Below are 19,853 nucleotides of genomic sequence, written 5' to 3' on the forward strand. Positions count from 1 at the left end.
GTCAAAGTTATGTCGAAAAGTTGCAGCTGCGCCGGATATTGTACGCCGTGTGTGTGGATAAACACACTCAAAGATGAGTTGGTTGGAATTTACGAGGCTTTGACTGGGCTAAGGGTACTCCGAATAACAGATTTATCTCTCCATGTGACGGCTCGACACGGAGACAATTGGCAATGGAAATCAATAAGCCATAAAAGCGACAACGACGAACTTATCAAATAAAATGCTGCCACATAAATTGCTTCTGTTGTTCCCCTGTTTTCCCTTTTCGAAGGTGCAGGCACAGGTGTGTGTGTAAGCCGAAACTTATCCTGCTGATTCCCACACGCTTCAGTTTTTCCTGATAGTGCTGGCAAAAAAAATGGGAAAATCTGAACATAAACACTATGAATAATTTAGTAGTTTTTCTGAATTTATATGAAATTTAAGCATAACCTTAACATATCAACATTTTGAGGAACTTAAAAATCAATTTTAATATTTTTTAGGGTATATATTACAATGTTCCTTGGCATGAATGCTCTCTATAACGAATTTATAAGGAGCTATGTTTTCATAAAAAATTTTCTTAAAGTCGTTTTATTATATCAATATTTTTAAAACAAACAAAACTGACTTTGAAGCTGTTGTTTTTAAAGAAAATATAAATATTGTTGCCCTGCAATGACTAAAGATATATATATATATCCTATTTCTTATCCTTATTAATTCTTAATTAATAAATAAATTATTTATACCAAAGGCACAAAGTAAAGTCCAATTTAGCAGCACACTTAATAAAAAAAATCTCCCTTTTGGCCCCAAAAAGGACCTACTGGCAGCACTAACCGTCAGCCCACCTGCCGTCTTGCGTGTCAGCTGGTGGCATGTCGTCTCCCGTGGCGGGGCTACGAATTGGATATGACTTACACACACACTCTCACACACAACCAGAACACACACCATGCACACTCGGCGACACACGCGGCTTACACACACCAAATAGATTGGCTTTGCTCACCTGTTTTAATTAACTTAAAGTTGACATTGTTCTGGGATTTGAAAGCCTCGTTCAAACTGCTGTGACTGTAATCCTTGAGCACGCCGTTGTAGGACGCCATGCTGCCGCCCTGGGGGCTAAGGGCACCACCGCGTGGTCCCCTCCACCCGAAGATCCTCCTACGACTTCTTCGACCACTTGAAGATTTTACCGAAGAACCTGTTTCAGCAGCATCGAAAAATATCTTATTGTAATTTCAATTTTATTTAAGGCATAAGCAAAAAATTAATCAAACAATTAAAGAGAGAAAACAAACAGAAGAACGCAACGCAAATTCCAAACAAAACAAAACAAACCGAATTGAAGGCAAACAAATGAGGATTTATCAAAGCGAAATGTGATTTGATTTTCGGTAAATGGAATAAAGTATCCGTCGGGCAATGTCAGGAATTATTTTGGCCACGCCATGATAAATACACAAGTCACTTCAGTCCGCCGTCCCCACTGCTTTCGACCAATCAAACAGATCGCTGCCTTTTGTATTTATGCATAAATAATGAGTGGAGGCAGCACTTTCCACTGCCACATTTTCCTCGGTTTTTCCCTTTACTTTTCCTTCGCCTCCTTGGGCGGCTATTTTCGTTCGTTTTGTGTCGGAAATTTCGAGTGTTTCAGTCTCTAAGACAGCGCCTAAGCCTGAGTCCCATTACTAAAGTCAATACAAGGAAAAATGTACACTGGCTGTTGAAATTATACAACCGTCACACTAATAGAGGTTTCAGCATTGCTAAAATATTTTTAAAATTATTTTTATAATATTTACAGAAATTATTTGTTAACTGTTTGGGTTTTCTCTTTCCAACAAAATTTTGTAAAATTAATTTTAAATATTTTCAATGCAATTTGAATTTTTAAATAATTATGTATCAAGGTTTTAATGTCTCTAAATGACCAAGAACCAAAATCCCCTGTGAAAATCGCACCCTAATGCCATAATTTCCATCGCCACTGTATACTTATAGGATCCTCTCTCTAGTCCTTGCCTTTGGTCTTCAGGTCTTTCGGTCTGCCGCTGGCGGCCAAAGTCAAAGTTAGGCAGTTGGGCAGAGAGAGAGAGAGAGAGAGAGGGATGGGGGTGGTAGGGAGTCCCCTCATTTAAAATTCAATCAATAAATGAAGCGTAATTTCATTGCCGCGCGGCAAAAGTCGAGATTTGGCTTGAACGCACACTGAAAACGCTCGAGGGCCTGTTCGATTCGTGTGTTTCGTGATTGTTTCAGGAGGACTCCCGGCACTCAGCTCAGTCCCTCCTTCCCATTAGTGTCCAAGTGTCCAAAGTGTCTGTCTGTTTTGGCTGGCTGTCTTTGGGTTTGACTCAGTCGTGTTTGTTTTGCACACAACGCTCACACGAGACTCAATTACTGTCCAAATGAAATATGTAGGAGCTGCATTGCTCTCGCCCACGAAAGTATGCTATGGGAATTATTAAGGGACCGCGCTGCATGAAATGGTCGGCCAGCTGTCGCATCCTTTTAGCCCCAATCCAGTCCAATTTGAGAGGCGGAATAAACAAGAGGGGCGTGTCCGAGATTGCCAGCGATCACGTAGCTCTTGATTTACTTTTGCCGTCGGTCATCAAATTTGCCGCGCTGTGTGAACTTTTAAATGAATTCGAGTGGGCGGAGGTCCTGGGAGGCCTCACAAGCTCACGTGCCAGCTGCAAGGATGTCGTTATCGTTGTTGTTGATTACACTTCACGCGCTGCTAAGCTGACATTCATTTCGGGGGACCGACAGTCGCAGCAGGATGTGCGGCTGCTGCTGTTCCAGCTGTGGCTCCTTGGTGGGGTGGGTCCTGGGTCCTTTCCTTCAAGGAATTATGTGCGTGCTCGTGCCTGGCAGTTGCACTTCCAGTTGCAGTCGCTGTTTGCAGTTTGCAGTTTTGCAGTTTGCATCACTCCAGGTAATCCAATTATGCATGCAAGGAACACCTTTGGCTCGACTCAAGCGATAAGGCATCGCGGCGATGAATACGCAAGCATCCTAAGCTCTTTAAGTCCCGATGCCCCTAAGTGTGTGTGTGTTTAGTACCAAAAAGTTAACCAAGCGAGGACAGAACAAGGATGGGAATGCAAGCAAACTTTGGCTGAGCCAAAGGTGACAGAAATATATCCTTGGAAACCCTGAGGGGCTATTGTGCGAGGCTTTGACAATTTTTCCTTTGTGAGAATTTTTTTTATTATTTTATTTGCAATTTATTATTGCAAGGCTTTGACAATTTTTGTTTGTTGGAATTTTATTACATTATTTTATGAGCAATTTATTATTGAAGAAATCAATTGGAAAGTTGAATTAATATTTTAAATTATATTTTTAATATTGAAAAGGTAAGCGGACATAATCTAAGTAAGAAAATAAGTTTAATACTCAATTAACATTCTTAAATCTTGTCTTAGAGGAGCTATTATTTAACGTTTTTTCTCATGGAAAGAGTTTCCTTTTGAATTTCTAGTTATTTCTTTCATTAAAAGCTTCAAATTATAAGTTACATAATAGTTTTAAATCTTATTATAAGCATTCAAAACTGAAAGCTCTATTAAACGGACATAATCAGGGTATTTTTATTTCCTCTCAATTCAATAATCATTTCCTAGCTTCCATCATTAAATATGCTCCTTCCAGAGACACACAATGCACACCAAGGATATGCCAGGATAAATGCAGGACTCAACGCAACTTGAAAACTCCAAAACATAACTCAAACTGCGGTTTCAAACTTGCAGCAGATGTAAAGTTTGCTTTTAATTAAGGAGCTTGTTCCGACTCTAACTTCCAACGAATGCAATTTGCATAAAACTGAATATTTACGCCAGTTTAAGGGAATTTCTTGGTTTTATGAAAAGCTCAAGTTAAAAACTTTAAGAGTAAGCGAATTCCCCCGAAAGTGAAAGCCGGAACAGCCCCCAAGATATGTTATGGCAATCATCTGTAGGCTGCTCTACGAGACGCGCGGCAAGACAACTGTAAACGATTCGATTAGCAGGTGCTAGAGTAGACTTGGAAGGCACCTGTCACCTTTGGAGGGCGCTCCGGCTGTACTGCCACCACCGCTGCCGCCGCCGCCGCCACTGGCGCCTGTAGCTCCATCGCACTGATCCGCACTCCGGGATCTGGCGCCGGCCATTCTCTCACGCTCCTCCTTGGGCGACCTGGCAAATAATCCTCCTCCGCCGCTGCCGCCTCTGCCCTTGCCGGCGGGACTCCGCGTCCGCGGTGAGTCATAGACCCCCGCATAGTTCTCCAGGGGCAGGGGCGGCGAGTAACCCCTGCTGTCCGCCGGCGCCGTGTGAGGCGTGCGCGGCTGTACCTTGATGACCGGCTCGCGGGCCTCGAAGAATGCATCGAAGTTGTTCTGGCGCAGATTCTCGCTGCTGAATACCGGATTCTCCACGTGCACGTGTACGTCCTCGCGCAGTCTGTTGCTCTCCTTGGTGTCCGAGGAGCTGGATCGCCCCAGTCGTCCCAGCGGCAGATGGAGCTTGGGTCGCAGCCGTGACTTGCCGCCGGTGGGTGACTTGCTACCGGGTCCGCTGGGCGCTGGTGACCGTTCCGGTGGCAAATCCATGGGCGACATGGGACGACCCCATCCTGGCCCAAAGTGGGCATGCGTGGGATCTGGCGTTGGTGGCTCCAAAAAGATACTGGGACTCCTCGAACGCAGATCGCCATACTCTAATGCTCCCGCCTCCTCGTACGCTGCGCTGCTGCGCTGGAATGGTGCTCGTCCTGGTCCAGTGGCACTGCTCCCCCCCGGCAACTGGCTGGCATCATCATAGTCATTATACATCGACGCAGCAGGCGGGCGCTGGTAGTTCCTCCGGAGGCTGCTCCGCTTCGTGGAGCCCTGGTTGGAGAGGTTCGAGTGGTTGGAGTGGGTCAGGGAGGCGCGCGATGTCCGGCGGGTGGGCGTGGGCGGTAGGCTCTGGGATTGGGATTGGGTGGGTGACTGAGAAAGAGGCGGATACTGAGACTGATACTGGTACGGGCTCTGCACCAGCGGTGGCTCCTCGAAGTTGAAGAAGTTGCCTCCGTTGGGGCTGAGGGCAGTGGGTGATCCTGGATAGCTGAAGAGCGGCGAGGCGGGCGGGGAACCTGGATAGGAAGAGGCTAAAACCGGCGAAGCAGTTGCTGGCAGCTGGTTGACAATGGGCGGAGTGTCCTCGAAGTGGACGACGGCGGCAACGGCGGCGGCGGCGGTGGTGGTGCTGGTTGAGGCGGCTCTGTTGGGGCTGCTGCTATTGATGGCGATTTTCCTCTGGGACCTTTCCGGAATCTCGATGGGCACGAGCGGCTCCCGGAGGCAGTCGAGTGTGGGTCGCGGTTTCACACGGGGCGCAAAGAAACCATAGGTCATACAGATGAGCTCATCGGCGGGATATATTACGTACATTCCTCACCGTCCCCATGTGGCATGGTGGCACTAGATCTAACCTGATCTTGACCAGATCTCGGAGACAGTCTAGGGTTTAGGTTCTATTTATCGGTGGTTTCGGTTCAGTACGGTCTTAGTCCTGGGAGTCCTGTGTCTTTTAAGGGGTTTCTCTGTTCGCAGTGCTGTCTGTCTTTTGTGGGTTTCGTCTAACTAAAGTTCGAGCTACCAAAATAATATATTCAGAGTGTTTACAGTATCTATTCGTAGGCGTAACTAGGGCTTAATTAACGTACTTTCTGCTACTCGGTTATATCACAAAGTGAGTTCACGTTTTATTTATTTCCCGGGAACGTGCTGTCATTTGGATCGCTGCATGTTTGCCCAAGACGATGATGCGATGCTGCAAGTAAGACAACAGAGAAAGATTAATTAGTCGTAATTACCGAGGGGGGGGGGGGGATGTTAAATTTTGAGAAACACAAAACAAAAGTTTGGCCACAAAACAAAAAAAAAAGAAAGAACTGGCTGCAGCCTCATTAAAAACATTTCGCTCTTTGTGCCGCTCGGTCACTCATTCATGCGAGTGTTTCGCATTTTGCTCATTAAATTGTTTCGTTTTCCCGGGAAGAGCAGAAGTTACTGAGGTTTCGGGGTCGGGATTTGGGTCAAACTTCGGGACCCAAGTCTCTCCCCCTCACTCTGTGGAAGTTGGCGCAACAAAGTTTGGCACAAAGCAAATTTCTGGCCAGGTTTGCATGGCCAAGGCCAAGGCCCAAAGAACTCAGAGGTCCAGGTGGCTATTTGTATGGATGTTTAGGAGCAGAGAAACACGGAGAGAAATAATCTATTAAACTATTAAACTAGAAAATTGAGCATGGGTTTTTATAACTTTTAGGCTTGTTTATATATTTTGTGGATTAATACAATTTCTCCTTAATAATTTGCCACTTAAAATCCATTAAATACTTCTCTAAAAATCATAGATATATTATATATATTTAATCTTAATAATTACATAAAAACACTACAATTTCCTTTAGTTTTTCCAGTCACTTTTCTAGTCAAGTGACCCAGTCCAAGTCCACCCATCTATCGCTCACCATCTAATGGATGTGAGCTCTAACACAAATTAACAGGAATTGGCAATGACAGCCGGGGCTCAAAGTTGCCAGGTCCTCCTCCAGGACATCACTGTCTCCTCTTTCCTCCTTCTGCTCGAACAAAACTTGTGCGTGTTGAAACCTCTCTCGTGGACTGGGGGTGGGCGGGTCAAAATTACGAGCTCACCACATGCAAGGCTTATTATTATGCCATTTTATTGGCCAATCGATGGGCCCGTATCAATTAAATTTGCATTAAATATTCATGATAACCGATGGCTAACCGTTGCTTTAATTAACGGATCAGCATTAACTGAATGAGTGATAATAGTTGCCCATTGTCTTGTCCCGGTGACACCATAAATTACAGAGAGTGTATGGGATTTATTAGGATTTCTAGTGGTCCTTATGGAGGGTAACAGGGAACTAAGTTGGTTTATTGTTGAAATTTTTAAATACAAGTCTTTGAAACTTACTTCACTTTATATAATCTTATTATTAATATTATTTAATATTTTTATTATATAATATTTTAATAAGGAAAAATTCATGAACCCTCAACAGTAGACTTTCTCCAAGTTTCTTCTATATTTATATATATTTTACACCAAACAAAATCACTATAAAAATCCCAGTAATATAAACCTTTGACAAAGCTTTTCCAAGAAAAGAAAAGTATACTTTATAGGCTCAGAAAATCCCCAAATCCCCTCCTAAAAGTAAATCCCCTTCCGGTTTAGGTAAACATGTTCCCTCAACCCTTTCTAAGCTGCTCGTGTATATACGCTTCCATATGCTTTATTAGGGACTCCATTTATGATTTGCATAATTGATATATAATTGATACCGACCCAATCGAAATCACCTGTGGGCGAAGAGCAGGGGCAGTGAGAGAGACGGGGCGGGGCCTTGGCCGGCATTAAAATCGCATTACGCCAACTGAGGCATGGGGGGAAATCGGAATCGGAATCAGAATCGGCGAGATTAAATTCATATATCGCGCGAGCAGCGACCTTGCGTGTGCGTGTATGTGAAAATGAGGAAAAACCCAAAGGAAAAACTTACAAGAAGAATGCGAGATGAAGTGGAATGCGGGGGATTTTTTATAATTTTGCTCATTCTGCGGGGTATGAACAGCGCGAGTGAATTCAAGACAGAAATTGCATTTCATAAACGAGGGGGGGCTACGACTTGTGGCCAGGCGAACCCGAAAAGAAATCACGCAATTTAATTCAATGTGAATTATTTATTAGCTGCCAGATACTACGGTGCCGGGGCACAGCGGATGCCGTGTGGCACATGAATAATTCCTCCTATTTAATGCCGAGGCAGCAGCCTGTCCCGGCTTTGAAGGTTGCAAAGAGAGTGTGAGACTTGTGAGGATGGTAGCTGGCAATGACACTGCCCCACAATGTACGCAAATATTTCCTTTTCATCCGTTCGACTTTCCACTTTCCCCCCCGCCCGCCAACACACACACACACACACTCGCTTTCCCGGATAATTGAATTGTTTTGCTGCACTTTAGCAGCTCGTTAAATCTGTCAACATTGATCAATCAAAGCGGGCGCGGGCGAAAGGGATAGTGGGAGAGTGAAAGTGGGCGGGCCACAGGAGAAAGTTCCAGCAGCCGCCGGGCTTAAAGTTATAAAAGCAAAGTAGGAGCAGGAGCAGGGAAATGTCCTTTGCAAGCGACTGGCAGCATTTTAAAAGCATTTCACATTTCCCCTTACAGCAACAAAAGAAAAACAGAAGAGGAAAAAAAATGACACGACCATTAAATACCTGACCCTGCGGAAGCGAAAAGCATGGCATACTTTGTGGCGGCCACTATTTTAAAATTAGTAGAGTATTTGAAGGGAAAACTCACTGTAATTCCTACTGTCTTGAGATTAAATAAAAATATTACACGAACATGAAATACCAGACTCTCTTATTCAAGCTTTATTAGGTTTTTACAATCAAGAATAAATATACAATTTTTAGAGCCTGTAATACCTGCCCTCAGACCCCTAAAAACATTAAATACCCTAGTATTTTATTAAGAATTCATTTCATTTATTACTTTTTTTTAACTTTTTGCACTATTAACTACCTAATTACAAACCCAATATACCCCTTAACTCTCTCGAATCAATAAGTATTACAAACAGAAAGCAATTTTGCGAAAATGCAGAAACAGAAACAGCAGTCATTCTCAGCATGGCTGCCACCGATTGTTGCCTGCGAGCCATAAAAGTGCAAGCGTTGGCAATATTAAAATTAATTAACTGCAGGGAAACAATGAGCACGACAAGAAGTGACATTACGCTTATCAGCGAAGTGGCCAGAATGAGGAAGCTATATGGCAGCAAACAAAATGATATAAATAAATGCGCAGACAGAGACTATCTATCCCCGCCCTCTGGCCATTTGTCAAGCGAAACAGTGGCCAAGATGCTCCGATGCTCGGATGCTCGGATGCTCGGATGCTGAGCAATGCCCAGGAAAAGCCGGCCAACTAGAGGAAGCAAACTTGACTCAAGTGCATTGTCAAGGCGGGCAAAGAATATAGAATAAGAATACAGAGCAATGTGAAGGCGCCCATGCGATGCCATGCCATGCCATGCAACGCTCTCGGTCGGAGACATACATAATTACATGGCAGTGAGCCCAGAAGACGGCACATATTTATATTTAAAAGCATATAAACAAATGTATTATAGCGGGTCTGCATGCCGAGTTATTCGCTGCTGGCTATGAGACTACAAATTAACCAAATTCTTTGCGACTTTTGCGAATTGGGGAAAATACGGCAAAAACAGGCAAAGATCAAGGTAACTTGGCAACAACCCTTGACCCTGCTGCAAGCACTCGGCTAAAATCAAAAACTAATGGTCTAAATATAGAAAGCAAAAAGTATTTAAAGAGCAAAGAGAGTTGAAAACTGGGCTGCAAAACTAAACTACAACTTTAGCAATTAGAAAACTTTATTATTTCCATAGTTTAGCTAGAATCGGGGATTTTAATTCTGCATTAAGTTGAGAGTAATGAAAAGAGCAGAAATTATAATATTGTTTATTAAATTATAATAAAAAGCACAGCCAGTGAGGGTGCCTTTTCTAGCTACATAATTAATGTAGATTTATATCAATTAGTTTCTTCAGAGAATAAGATTAAGTACTACAATCAAGCATGTTGTTAATTCGACCATAAGCTTAAGGTACTTGAAAAATGCTCATTATTCCCAGCGCCAATCACCAGGGCAGTCCCTCATCAAATGGCTCAATCAATCTCATCTCAGCCAGCAATTTTCTACTTGAGCTGAGCAGCAGCAGCAGCCATTGTTACACGGCCAACAACAATACGGTTTGTCTGGGAGCCATAATTCGCCATAATTTCCATACACATTGAAATAATACCCAGCCATCACAATCAAAAGCAGATACACAGGCACAGATACAAAGATACAATCCAGGGATACACTAAAGCAGGTAGCATAGACATGTGATACTTATGCGAAAGGAAATTAGGTGAAGCAGATGGAAATGGAACTGGAGTTGGAGTTTGGGGAGGGGAAAGCAAGGAAAACAAAGCTGTCGAAAAGAGTAAACTCAATTTATGAGGAAAGCGTTCCAAGAGGCCAAACACGCAGTAGAAGCTATACAAATTGCGTATTCGCAACGTGGGCCCCATATACCGAATCAACCAAGCAGCAAAACCGACCGCCGAGGGTTGGCTTGGGTTTGGGCTTGGGTCCTGGATGGATGGCTCCCCACTCGAATTGAAATTCTGTCTGTCTGACATGCACACACCCACCGCTTCGCCGAAATTCGACATTTTTGGGGCCCTCAGCAAGCCCAGGGGTTGGAGTAGCACATTAGGCTAATTAAACAGAACCTGTCCATATAGCAGGCGGAAAAATCAACCTAAGGATAATAAATACAAGGTTGAAAAAGGTTTTTCTATGATGTGTTGAGGGGTGCGATGGGTTGTAAAAACAGAAATTAAATAAAATAATATGTTATAATGATATATAATAGAAAGAGACAGCACAGACACTCGACATATTATAGAATTATTTACCTAGAAAATGTATATTCAAAACAAGCAACTAATACCTTAATAAACTATAATATTTTGGTGAGTAAATTACCTTAATTTACACTTTACTTAAGTAATAATTCAGCTATAGAAAAATATTATTAAATATTTAAATCACCAGGGATTGTTAAACTCATAAAATGGTGTTAAAACCAGTAAATGAAAGCTGACTTTGGTAACTAAAAAATATATTTTATACATCTAAAATACTTCCAAAATCACTAGGGTTTTTTAAAACGAATAAAAATGTGTGTTAAAAATATATTTTATATATTTTATATATTTTTAAAGATTTAAAATATAACATATTAACTTTAGGCGTAAACAAATTCAGATTTCAAAGGGGAAATCCCTACCTAATACCCGAAATCAATATTTTAAATCTACAATTCAGTTTTACCGTTTCAAAAAGGCCAACTAAACATAAATTTAAGCATTCATTTTAGCATTATTAAATTAAACTCCATGAAATTCATATTAAATTATAAGCTCACCGTTTAGAGAATCTGCAGCAATGCTGAATCCTTGTTGAGTCGTTGGGCAGACATATTTTCGTACTGGGACTGTTGTTGTTTTAGTTTAACACAAATGTTGTTTTGTTTTGTTTACACAACACACGCACAACTCGCACACACTCACTGGGCACTGATATTGTCTGTCCAATTCACTGGATTGATGTGTGGCACATGTTTTTTTGGGTTGACTTTTGGGTTTGACTTTTGGTTTGGTTTCTGGTTTTAACTTGTGACTTAGTTTCGTTTCGTTAAGCTCGTTTCGAGTCGTTACAGTAGCACTTGCAAACGCGGGCACAACAAATAATAAATTATAATAATAATAATAATAAAAATAACAACAACAGGAACTACGACCGATCGACGACGAATTTAGACTGAGACTCGAGCAGCTGTAAGCATTGGGTTATTTTGACAATTTTTGTTTTTGTTCCGCCGCTGCTGCTCTTTCTTCTTGCTGTGCTTTCTCGCGATTTTCATGGCTGCTCTGATGATGTTGCTGCTGCTGCTGTTGCTGCTTCTACAGATGCTGTTGCTCCTGTTGCCGCTGGCATTTCGCATGTTGCTGCTGTTATGATATTATCATTCCTCTTCCATTTTTTGCACGCCAAGAGCCCGCTCGTTCGCCTGGGGTCAACGCGGCGTATGCGCGATTAGCTATTTATTTTATTGGTTCGCCCAGACCAGTTTATACCGCATCCGTGACGTCGCCGCAGCGCTTATCCAGCCAATGACGTCATGGCTGTCACAGCTGTCACGCGCAGAAAGTGTTCGAACACTATTTATAGATCGCACGGCCTCCGTCGCAATCCCCCCGCCAACGCCACCCGGCCGCATCAGCTGCTGCCGCTAATTTTTGCAAGTGTTTTTCTTTGCGCTTTTCTTAGGATCGCCTGAACCTGAAAATAGAAAAGCAGAAAAAAAGAGAGTGTGAGAGAGAGGGGGCGGTTTTGGGGGTGAGGCCGAGGTGGAAATTGTCGTTTTTGTGTGCGAAGCTCATTGAAATGTTTGCGCGTACTCAATTTTTATTCGCATCTAAATATATATATAAGTGTACGTAGTATACACGCGCGTATACTAGAGTTTTTTTTTTGCTCCCACAGAGAATGGCAATCGATTACTCATACGCCCCGAGAGCCAAGCATATGCGAAATGCAAATTAAATTGCATTCAAATGTTTTGTACACCCCAAAAAAAATTTGTCTCAATTATTATTTATGAGCCATTGCAGGAGCTTTAAAGGAGGAGCAATCATGACGCCCAAGTATCTAAATGATGCTTTTGAATATGTACAGTGTGAGCTTTATAAGGTGAATATTGCTTTAGATGAACTTAAAAATTAACTAAAAATTTTATGGGTATATATAAAACTGAGTGTTGTTGCTTTTCATTCTTTTATTAGGTATTCTTTAAGGTAAATATATAATTTATTTATATATTTACATGATCATTTTGGTGAATTTTAATTTAAAGCAACCTTTGGACTCGTTGAGTTCAGAAATAAAATGTAATAAAATTCGTATGCTATGTTCTTTATTATTTTATAGGCTTTATAAATATATCCTTCTTATATTAATATATTGTTTGCTTGTATTTATATATAATATTTATATTTGTTTTGATTTATCGACTTGAGAAAATTCTACGATTTAATTTAATGCAATCTTTGGACTCGATTTAGTACAGTGACCTGTATAAAATGAATAAAGTGCATTCAACCTATTATTTATTAATTTTTAATATTTTATAACATTTTTCTAAAGGAATTATATTTGTGCTGATTTATTTTTAAGCACTTAAAGACCCATTAAACCTTTAACTGGTTACTGGATTATTATCTTTTTATTATACAGTATTTTTAAGGACATTTATTCATTCATTTAACTTGTTTCTAGTCACTCGTACTTTAATACTCTCTATTTCCTGAGAAATATCTCCCTTGATTTCCCTCTAGCTATCTCTGCCACGCGCCAATTTCCCCCTAGAGTTAATTAAATCACACAGTGTCGTGCTTTTGATGTTCAGTTTTCCTTTAATTGCATTAAATTACTCAATGTGTTAACGTTGTCAGAATTCGCTATCCTTTATTCAGCATTCAGTCCTGCTCAGTAGCCACGACCACCCCGCGGTGGGTTTGGATTGTAGGGCGACGGCCTCGTATCGAAAATGGGTCCCTGCTGACGATGGGGCTCTGCAATGGTGAAAGGAGCCGTGGCAAGGACTCCCAGCAGGGCCAGGAAAATCGCTCCAAGATTGAGTTGCATCTTTGCTCGGTGACGGCAATTGATTGATGCTTTGAGCAGTGAGCTTGCGTAGCTTTTATAGCCAAGACGACGCGACGATTGGGGACTTTTTATTTGAGTTGCTGCTGCTGCGATAAGCAGCCGGAATGAATGACGGCCAAATGTCAGTCGAGGGCAGATAACCGATGGTGACCAAGGGGATCCCAGTCCCAGTCCCAGTCCCCTTCCTATTGCCTCTCTAATTCCCCATTGGGGCTTCCCACGGAAGCGGATTATCAGCCGGTGCAGAGCGTGGCTCAGACTAAATGTAAATATGACATTTCTCGCTGAATATTTATGCTTCCTGGGGGAGTCAGCCTTGGCTCCCCCTCAGTATAAATAACACTCGGCTTTAGCGCCTTGCCGACTTTTTCTGCATTGCAAATTACCCAACCTAGCCAACAGCCACTAAGGCATAGTCAACATGCGTCAACACACAGCCACCACGCCCACTGACAAGTGCAGCCCTTCCAGCAGCTACCTTTAAGAAAAGACACTCTAAAATAACAGGTATAACTTCAAGGGAAATTGGTAAAATTAATGAAAAATTGATTTTAATTGGAAAACCTTTAAGAAAACTAATTAAAAATATTTCTATAGACATTAAGTAAATATATCTCTTTGTTAGAACATTTATTTAACTAAATATTTGAATACTACTACTTAAATATTCCCCAGTGTATAGTACCTTCTAGGAAATGCTGCCCAGGAAGGGGTTTTCTGGGAGGTAAAGTGCAGCTGGTGCAGCACAGCAATTGCCCCTTGGCTCGATTAGAGCACTTTGTTAGTTTTCCTACAGCAGCCGCCCTCCTGGAAAAAGGAATGGGAAAAAGGGGGCGGGAATGGGATGTTGGCCTTTAAATGACTCGATACTGACATTTTGAGTAATTTTTCGCTTGCATTTCGTTATTTGTGTGTGCTTACTGCTCAGAGTTCTCAGAGTGAAAAGAGTTTATAGTCACGGCTCATTAGGCTTTAAAAACGCTTGACTCCCCCCTGGATTTATGGGGTCTTTTCAGGTTCCAGGGGGGAGGCAAGAAAGGGGCAAAGCTGCATTGATTGACGCAATTTCCGGTTCATCTGCTGCGCAAAACACCAGAAAGACAAACACGAGGTGCGGCGGTTTTTGGTGTACATTAAACATAAAAAATTGGCTTTGTTTATCAAATCGATTTGAATTGATTTTCGGTTTACAAATTCCCTTTATGTTCTCCTCTCTCCGACAGCAATAAATCAAATAAAAATCAAACAGAATTCTAAATAAAATTAATCCGTTTTCATGGTTAGCACATTAAAAAATAAATGTTTGGCTTTTGTGTACCAAAAGGAATGGATTCCGAATGTAAACAGTTTCGAAGGCAGGCAAATTGAGGCATTAGTCAATCAATCACTGCTGTTTCTCTCTCTCTCTACCTCCTGGCCCTGACGAGCAATGGCGGCGGCCAAGTCCCGAAACTAGGCTAAGAAATTTGAACTTAAAAAAAGGCAAAAATTTAACTTTTCCTCCACGTTTGCCATTTCGCTCGGCATTCAATTCGTTGCTGCGCCTGACATTTTGAAATGTTTCTTGCAAATCGCTGTTGAGCAGGCTAAGCCCAAGTGCCACGCCCCTCCTGGCCGCCCGCCGCCACAGCCCCCGGGGCTAACGACCGTAACAAGAGTAACAGCCCAAGTAAGCCCATAACGAAAAAAATAAACTAAAAATACTTGACTTGGATGTTATGACTAGAAGATACTGTAGGCTTTTTGGGAGTTTTTATTAATAGAATAAAAATAAATTGCACTATTTTTTGTTATTTTTATTATTATTATTTTGTTATTATTATTTTTTTATATTATAATACAACAAATTCAACAAAAAATATGGAGTATTTATTAATTTCAAACTCAATCTCGATCTTTTCAGGTAGTATAACCATTATATTTCATTACGATCCAACCCTTTTATGCTTTCTATATACTTCACATAATCAAAAATACCTCTACTTACTACTCAACAAATATACCCCTCCTCCAAGAAATCCCTAGGTATCATAACCACTCCTCCTCCGTTCCCGTCAAGAAAAAGCAATGTTAAAATTTTTTTTTTTTTGAAAAATCGCAGTGCTATGAGCAGTTGAATTTGAGCCGATAAGAGCCACCAGCCGAATGGAGGCAATTCAATTGAAAAAACATGAAAAGTTGTCAACCTGCAGAGTGGCGGAAAATGTTTTCGCACACCGCTCACCGTTCATAGACGTTCCTAGGAAACGAATACCGCCGGCCCGAAGGTAAAACACTCGACTCTGAAGCTCTTTTGAGCCAAATCGATACGGCCTTGACGTCGTCGTGACAGCTGAGAAATCATTAAAAAATAGAAATTCTAATTATGTGTGGCAACATTGAAACGTAAATATATATTTTGCAGATTCATCACGAAATCAACGCGAGTTCATTGTTTTCGCATTTCAAAGCGAAAATCCCTGACAGCTGATGGACAAACTTTTATCAGCCAATAAACCCAAGTTGGGCCAACGAAGCATGAATATTCTTCTCTCTTTTAGCTCGGTAAATCTCAATGAAATTCTGGGGAAAATATAATTGGGATTAATACCAATTGCGCCTTGACAGCTTAATGCATTTTGGCTTAACAAACTACGCTGTTGTTAAGCTCCCAATAAATTTATAAACATTTATGTTCTGGTCAAGCGGGGCTTCTTCTTTTCTTCTGCTGAAAAAATACAAATTAATGTAGTGTGTGGGTGGGCAATCGGATAATGGCAACGGGAACATGAAAAACTAATTAAATAACCAAGTGAAAAGTTCAAACCAAAATAAATATCTGGCCATCATTAAGCTTTTTAGTTATTTCTGTTGAATTTCAGTTTGAAATATGACTCTCATTCGACGAAAAGTAATTTATAAATTTAGCATGTAATACGGGCTTTTCAGTTTATTATTGCCAGGCTGACGACTCCGGGCGAGGAAAATTCATAACTCAGGGACACGGCTCAATAAAATGCCAGCTGGAATTACTCGGAAATGCAAAAGGAAACCCGGCAGGCAGCATCCCCAAAAATAGGCAGCCTCGTAAATATGCATTTTACTCTTGCAGGAGGCAATCATAAATAAGCTCCCGGGGAAAGGTAACCCGAAGCCAGCAGGAGGAGAAGGAGCTATTCTGGCGAGCTTGAAACAAGAATACAAAGTTCATTAAATACGTATGAGTGAGTGAGGAGACCCAGACCCGGAGATATGCACAGATGGAGGCTGGAATTCTGGCGGGGCACTAAATGCCAGTTGCTCGTCCCGAAAATGGCTGCCATAAATGCGCCAGCTCATTTGGGGGGTGGTGGAAATGGTGGAAATAGGAGCAAAGCACGGGAGTCGGGGGAATGGAAATGAGGTAAATGCTTCTGTTCCTGCCCAGGTCCTGCCCCAAATGTTATTCAGACAAGATGAAGCACTTAGAAATACGTTGTGCGATGTCAGCATCCAGCGGGAGGAGGCAGCACTACGGAAGTGGAGTGGGAGTGGGAGTGGGGATGGCTGCCACATCCCTCTCTCGGGTATCATATTCGCTTTGTCTGTGCCCGTCCCGGACGGACAGGTGATAATGAACACACTTAGAACCCCGAGCACACTCGCACACACTCCCTCTTTGGCGCACATGTTGCTATTTAAGCAGTTAATGACGCGTTTAAAGCTAAATGCCAACCGCAAAGCCTCGTCGACTACTCTTTTATTAACTTTTGCAATTTCTTTAACGGTCTTTTTCGGCCTCCCCCAGGCTCTAGAGCACCAAAATGCCTTTGTTTCGCTAGGAATTCCTCAAAAATTGCCCAACTCGGGGCATATTTGCTTTGCTGATTATTATTATTATTACTGAAAAGCCAACAAGAGCTACATTTCAAATATGATAAATGAGAGAGAAGGTTACATTATGCATATAATAAATTAATATTAACAATGATTACCTTTTTAAATTAGAACATGAGTATGGAAATTAAGTTTAATAAATGTTTAAAATTGGTTTTAATAGGAAAAGGGAGCACTTATTTATTTTATTGATCAAAATAAATATAAAAAATCTTAAGTTTATGTTAAACTCCTTTAAACTTAAACAATTAAATTATAAAAATGTATTTTGGTTTGTTTTTAAATATTATTTAATGTAAATAATGACCAAATACAATTCAAAACTGATTTTTTTTTTTTTAATATATATATTGTTTTACAAAATGTAAAATTTTTTAAAAAGAGTTACTTAAATCCTCCCCATTTTCCCTACAGGTAATCAAATATTCGAAACCCTAACCCAACGTTTCCATTTACGGCGCGTGTTTGTTTAGCCAAACCTTCGGGAACATATATCTCGTTACAAGGCAGCGGCGGTTTCTATTGCCAGGAGTGCCTCCTGCTCCTGCCTCCTGCCTACTGTGAAAATATTTTTGTTTGTCTTTCCGGCATGAACGAAAGCCATAATTTTACCCTAGCTATCCTGACAGTTAATCAAAACTGGCAGATGTAGGCAGGAACCCAGGAAGCTAAGGTATCACTCAAAAATGCTGCTCCAGCTTTAGACGGGAAATTCGATTTGGCCTTTATTGAGATGCCTTGTGATTGCCACACGTCACACGGCGGCGCCCAGGACGTGCTGCCAATTTTTGTGTGTGTGTGTGAGCCCCCCATCAAGGTGGAACTAAGACCACCTGGCACATGTCAGAGGGCACACAAAGTGGCCCGGAAAAATCACAAGCACAAAAGGCTGGGACAATGTTCTCTTTGTTGGTCAGGCCCGGTGATTGTTTCCTCTGTGCGTATACGCAATGTCAAAGTGGCAGCAGCGTGTCCAGAGGCAGTGTACATTGCGTATACGCCGTGTTTGATGGACAAAGCCATCGTAAATCTAATTAAATTTCACACAGCTGTCCAAACACCGAAGCGGACACTTGTTGGCATACGGAATTTGCGGAAAAGCCCCCAAAGTTAAATAACAGCAGAAGGACCTACCTACCGCCGCATCGATAGCCATCGGGGGATTTTGCGTGAATAATGTAAAAATGACAGGGTCTGCATGAATGCCAAAGTGATGGAAACATGTTTGGTGCTGGTTTTCACTTGGTTTCACTTGGTTTCTCTGCTTTTTTGTTGTTGTTTTTGTTGGATTTTTCATAGCCTTAGTGGCCATTCAGCAAAAGGTGGTCGTTATTAGCATGCCATCATCATTGCCGGCTGGGGCGGCAATTCATGTAAAACGTGCTCAAGTGGGCACGGTCGCGTGCCTCATTATTCCCCCCAGAGAGGTGCCCCAGGATCCCCAGTCTACCTCCAGGACCCCCAAAAAACTTACTCGCTCTGAGTCTCTGTGGGGGCCCGGGGAATGTTTTCATTTTGGAATTGCTCGGCTGTCGTGCCTGTGCCACTGAAGAAGAAATCTGAATCAGGTCAGCGGCTGAGGCAGCCGCAGCTTGAAAGTCACTTAAAGGCAGCAACAAAAAGCGGAGAAGAAAGCAGATGAAATAAATGTTAAGGTCAACACGGAAAGAGAACGCAATAGAAGCAAGAGAAAGAGAGAGGGAGACCAACAAGTCTCGAAATATTCACTTTTGTAATTGGATGCTGTCGTCTGCCGCCGCATACCTTTATAGCCAGCCGACCCTTAACAATACCATCCCTGTACGCCCTCCTGCCCACCCACTGAGCCACCGAACACCCGCAGCCCGCGGCCATAAAAAAGAAGCTCGGAATGAATGCATACGAATCTGTGTATGTAAGCACTGCAAAGAAAAACAATCAGGAGTCAACATTTTATACAGGAAAATATTCTTCAGTTGCTGCAACCTTTAACGATAATTTAATGTTTTATTTTTCGAAGAAGCTCGTACAGTTATTGGGCAAAAATTTTAAGGAAATACAAATTAAAAAACTATTTTATATATGAAAATATTGTTTGATGCTACAACTTTTAAAGGAAATTTTTAATATTATTTTAATAGAAACTCGCATATTTATTGGACAAAAAATTGTAAGAATTACAAATTAAAAACGATTATTATGAATTTTATTTGTGATCAGAAAGCAATTAAATTTTTATTATATAATAAAAAGAAAATTTATAATATTAAATAAAAAAACAGAGCTTTTAAAATATATTTTATAAGTTTAACAATCTGCACATCTTACTTAGCATCATAAAAAATTTAAATTTTCGGCCATTGTTTGATAATTTTGAACGAAGTAACCCCTTATAAAATTTTGGAAAAAAAATTCTTGGAAATATGTCCAAAAAGACTCGTTTTTCGATGCTGATCAAGAATATATGGTTTGTAGGTGAAATAATTAAGGATAATAAAGATATCTAGTATTTCCTAAAGTCTTCAACAATTTTAAAAGTCTTTAAAAAATTTTAATAAACTTTTGCAGCTTAAATATATTCCGTTTAACACTTTAAAAACTAAATCTAAAATTTAATGCCAAGTTTTAT

At 41.2% G+C, this 19,853-nt stretch overlaps 2 protein-coding genes across 2 annotated transcripts in view; both read right to left on the reverse strand.

The window, feature by feature from the left end:
- The window catches only part of Stacl (SH3 and cysteine-rich domain-containing protein), a 58,779-nt gene extending 53,983 nt beyond the window's left edge, over positions 1 to 4,796 (reverse strand). The window contains 2 exon segments of the mRNA XM_070283809.1: positions 1,001 to 1,198; positions 4,047 to 4,796. Coding sequence (XP_070139910.1) covers positions 1,001 to 1,198; positions 4,047 to 4,707 — 859 coding nt within the window. The 5' untranslated portion in view covers positions 4,708 to 4,796.
- Positions 4,797 to 13,114: 8,318 nt separating this feature from the next.
- On the reverse strand, positions 13,115 to 13,407 carry Mtk (Metchnikowin). The gene has a single exon (XM_017171584.3). It carries the CDS (start codon positions 13,367 to 13,369, stop codon positions 13,211 to 13,213), a length of 159 nt encoding a protein of 52 aa, XP_017027073.1. The 5' UTR covers positions 13,370 to 13,407; the 3' UTR covers positions 13,115 to 13,210.
- Positions 13,408 to 19,853: the final 6,446 nt, after the last annotated feature.

The sequence above is a fragment of the Drosophila kikkawai genome, chromosome 2R, assembly GCF_030179895.1.
Source record: "Drosophila kikkawai strain 14028-0561.14 chromosome 2R, DkikHiC1v2, whole genome shotgun sequence".
Classification (NCBI taxonomy): Eukaryota; Metazoa; Arthropoda; class Insecta; order Diptera; family Drosophilidae; genus Drosophila; species Drosophila kikkawai.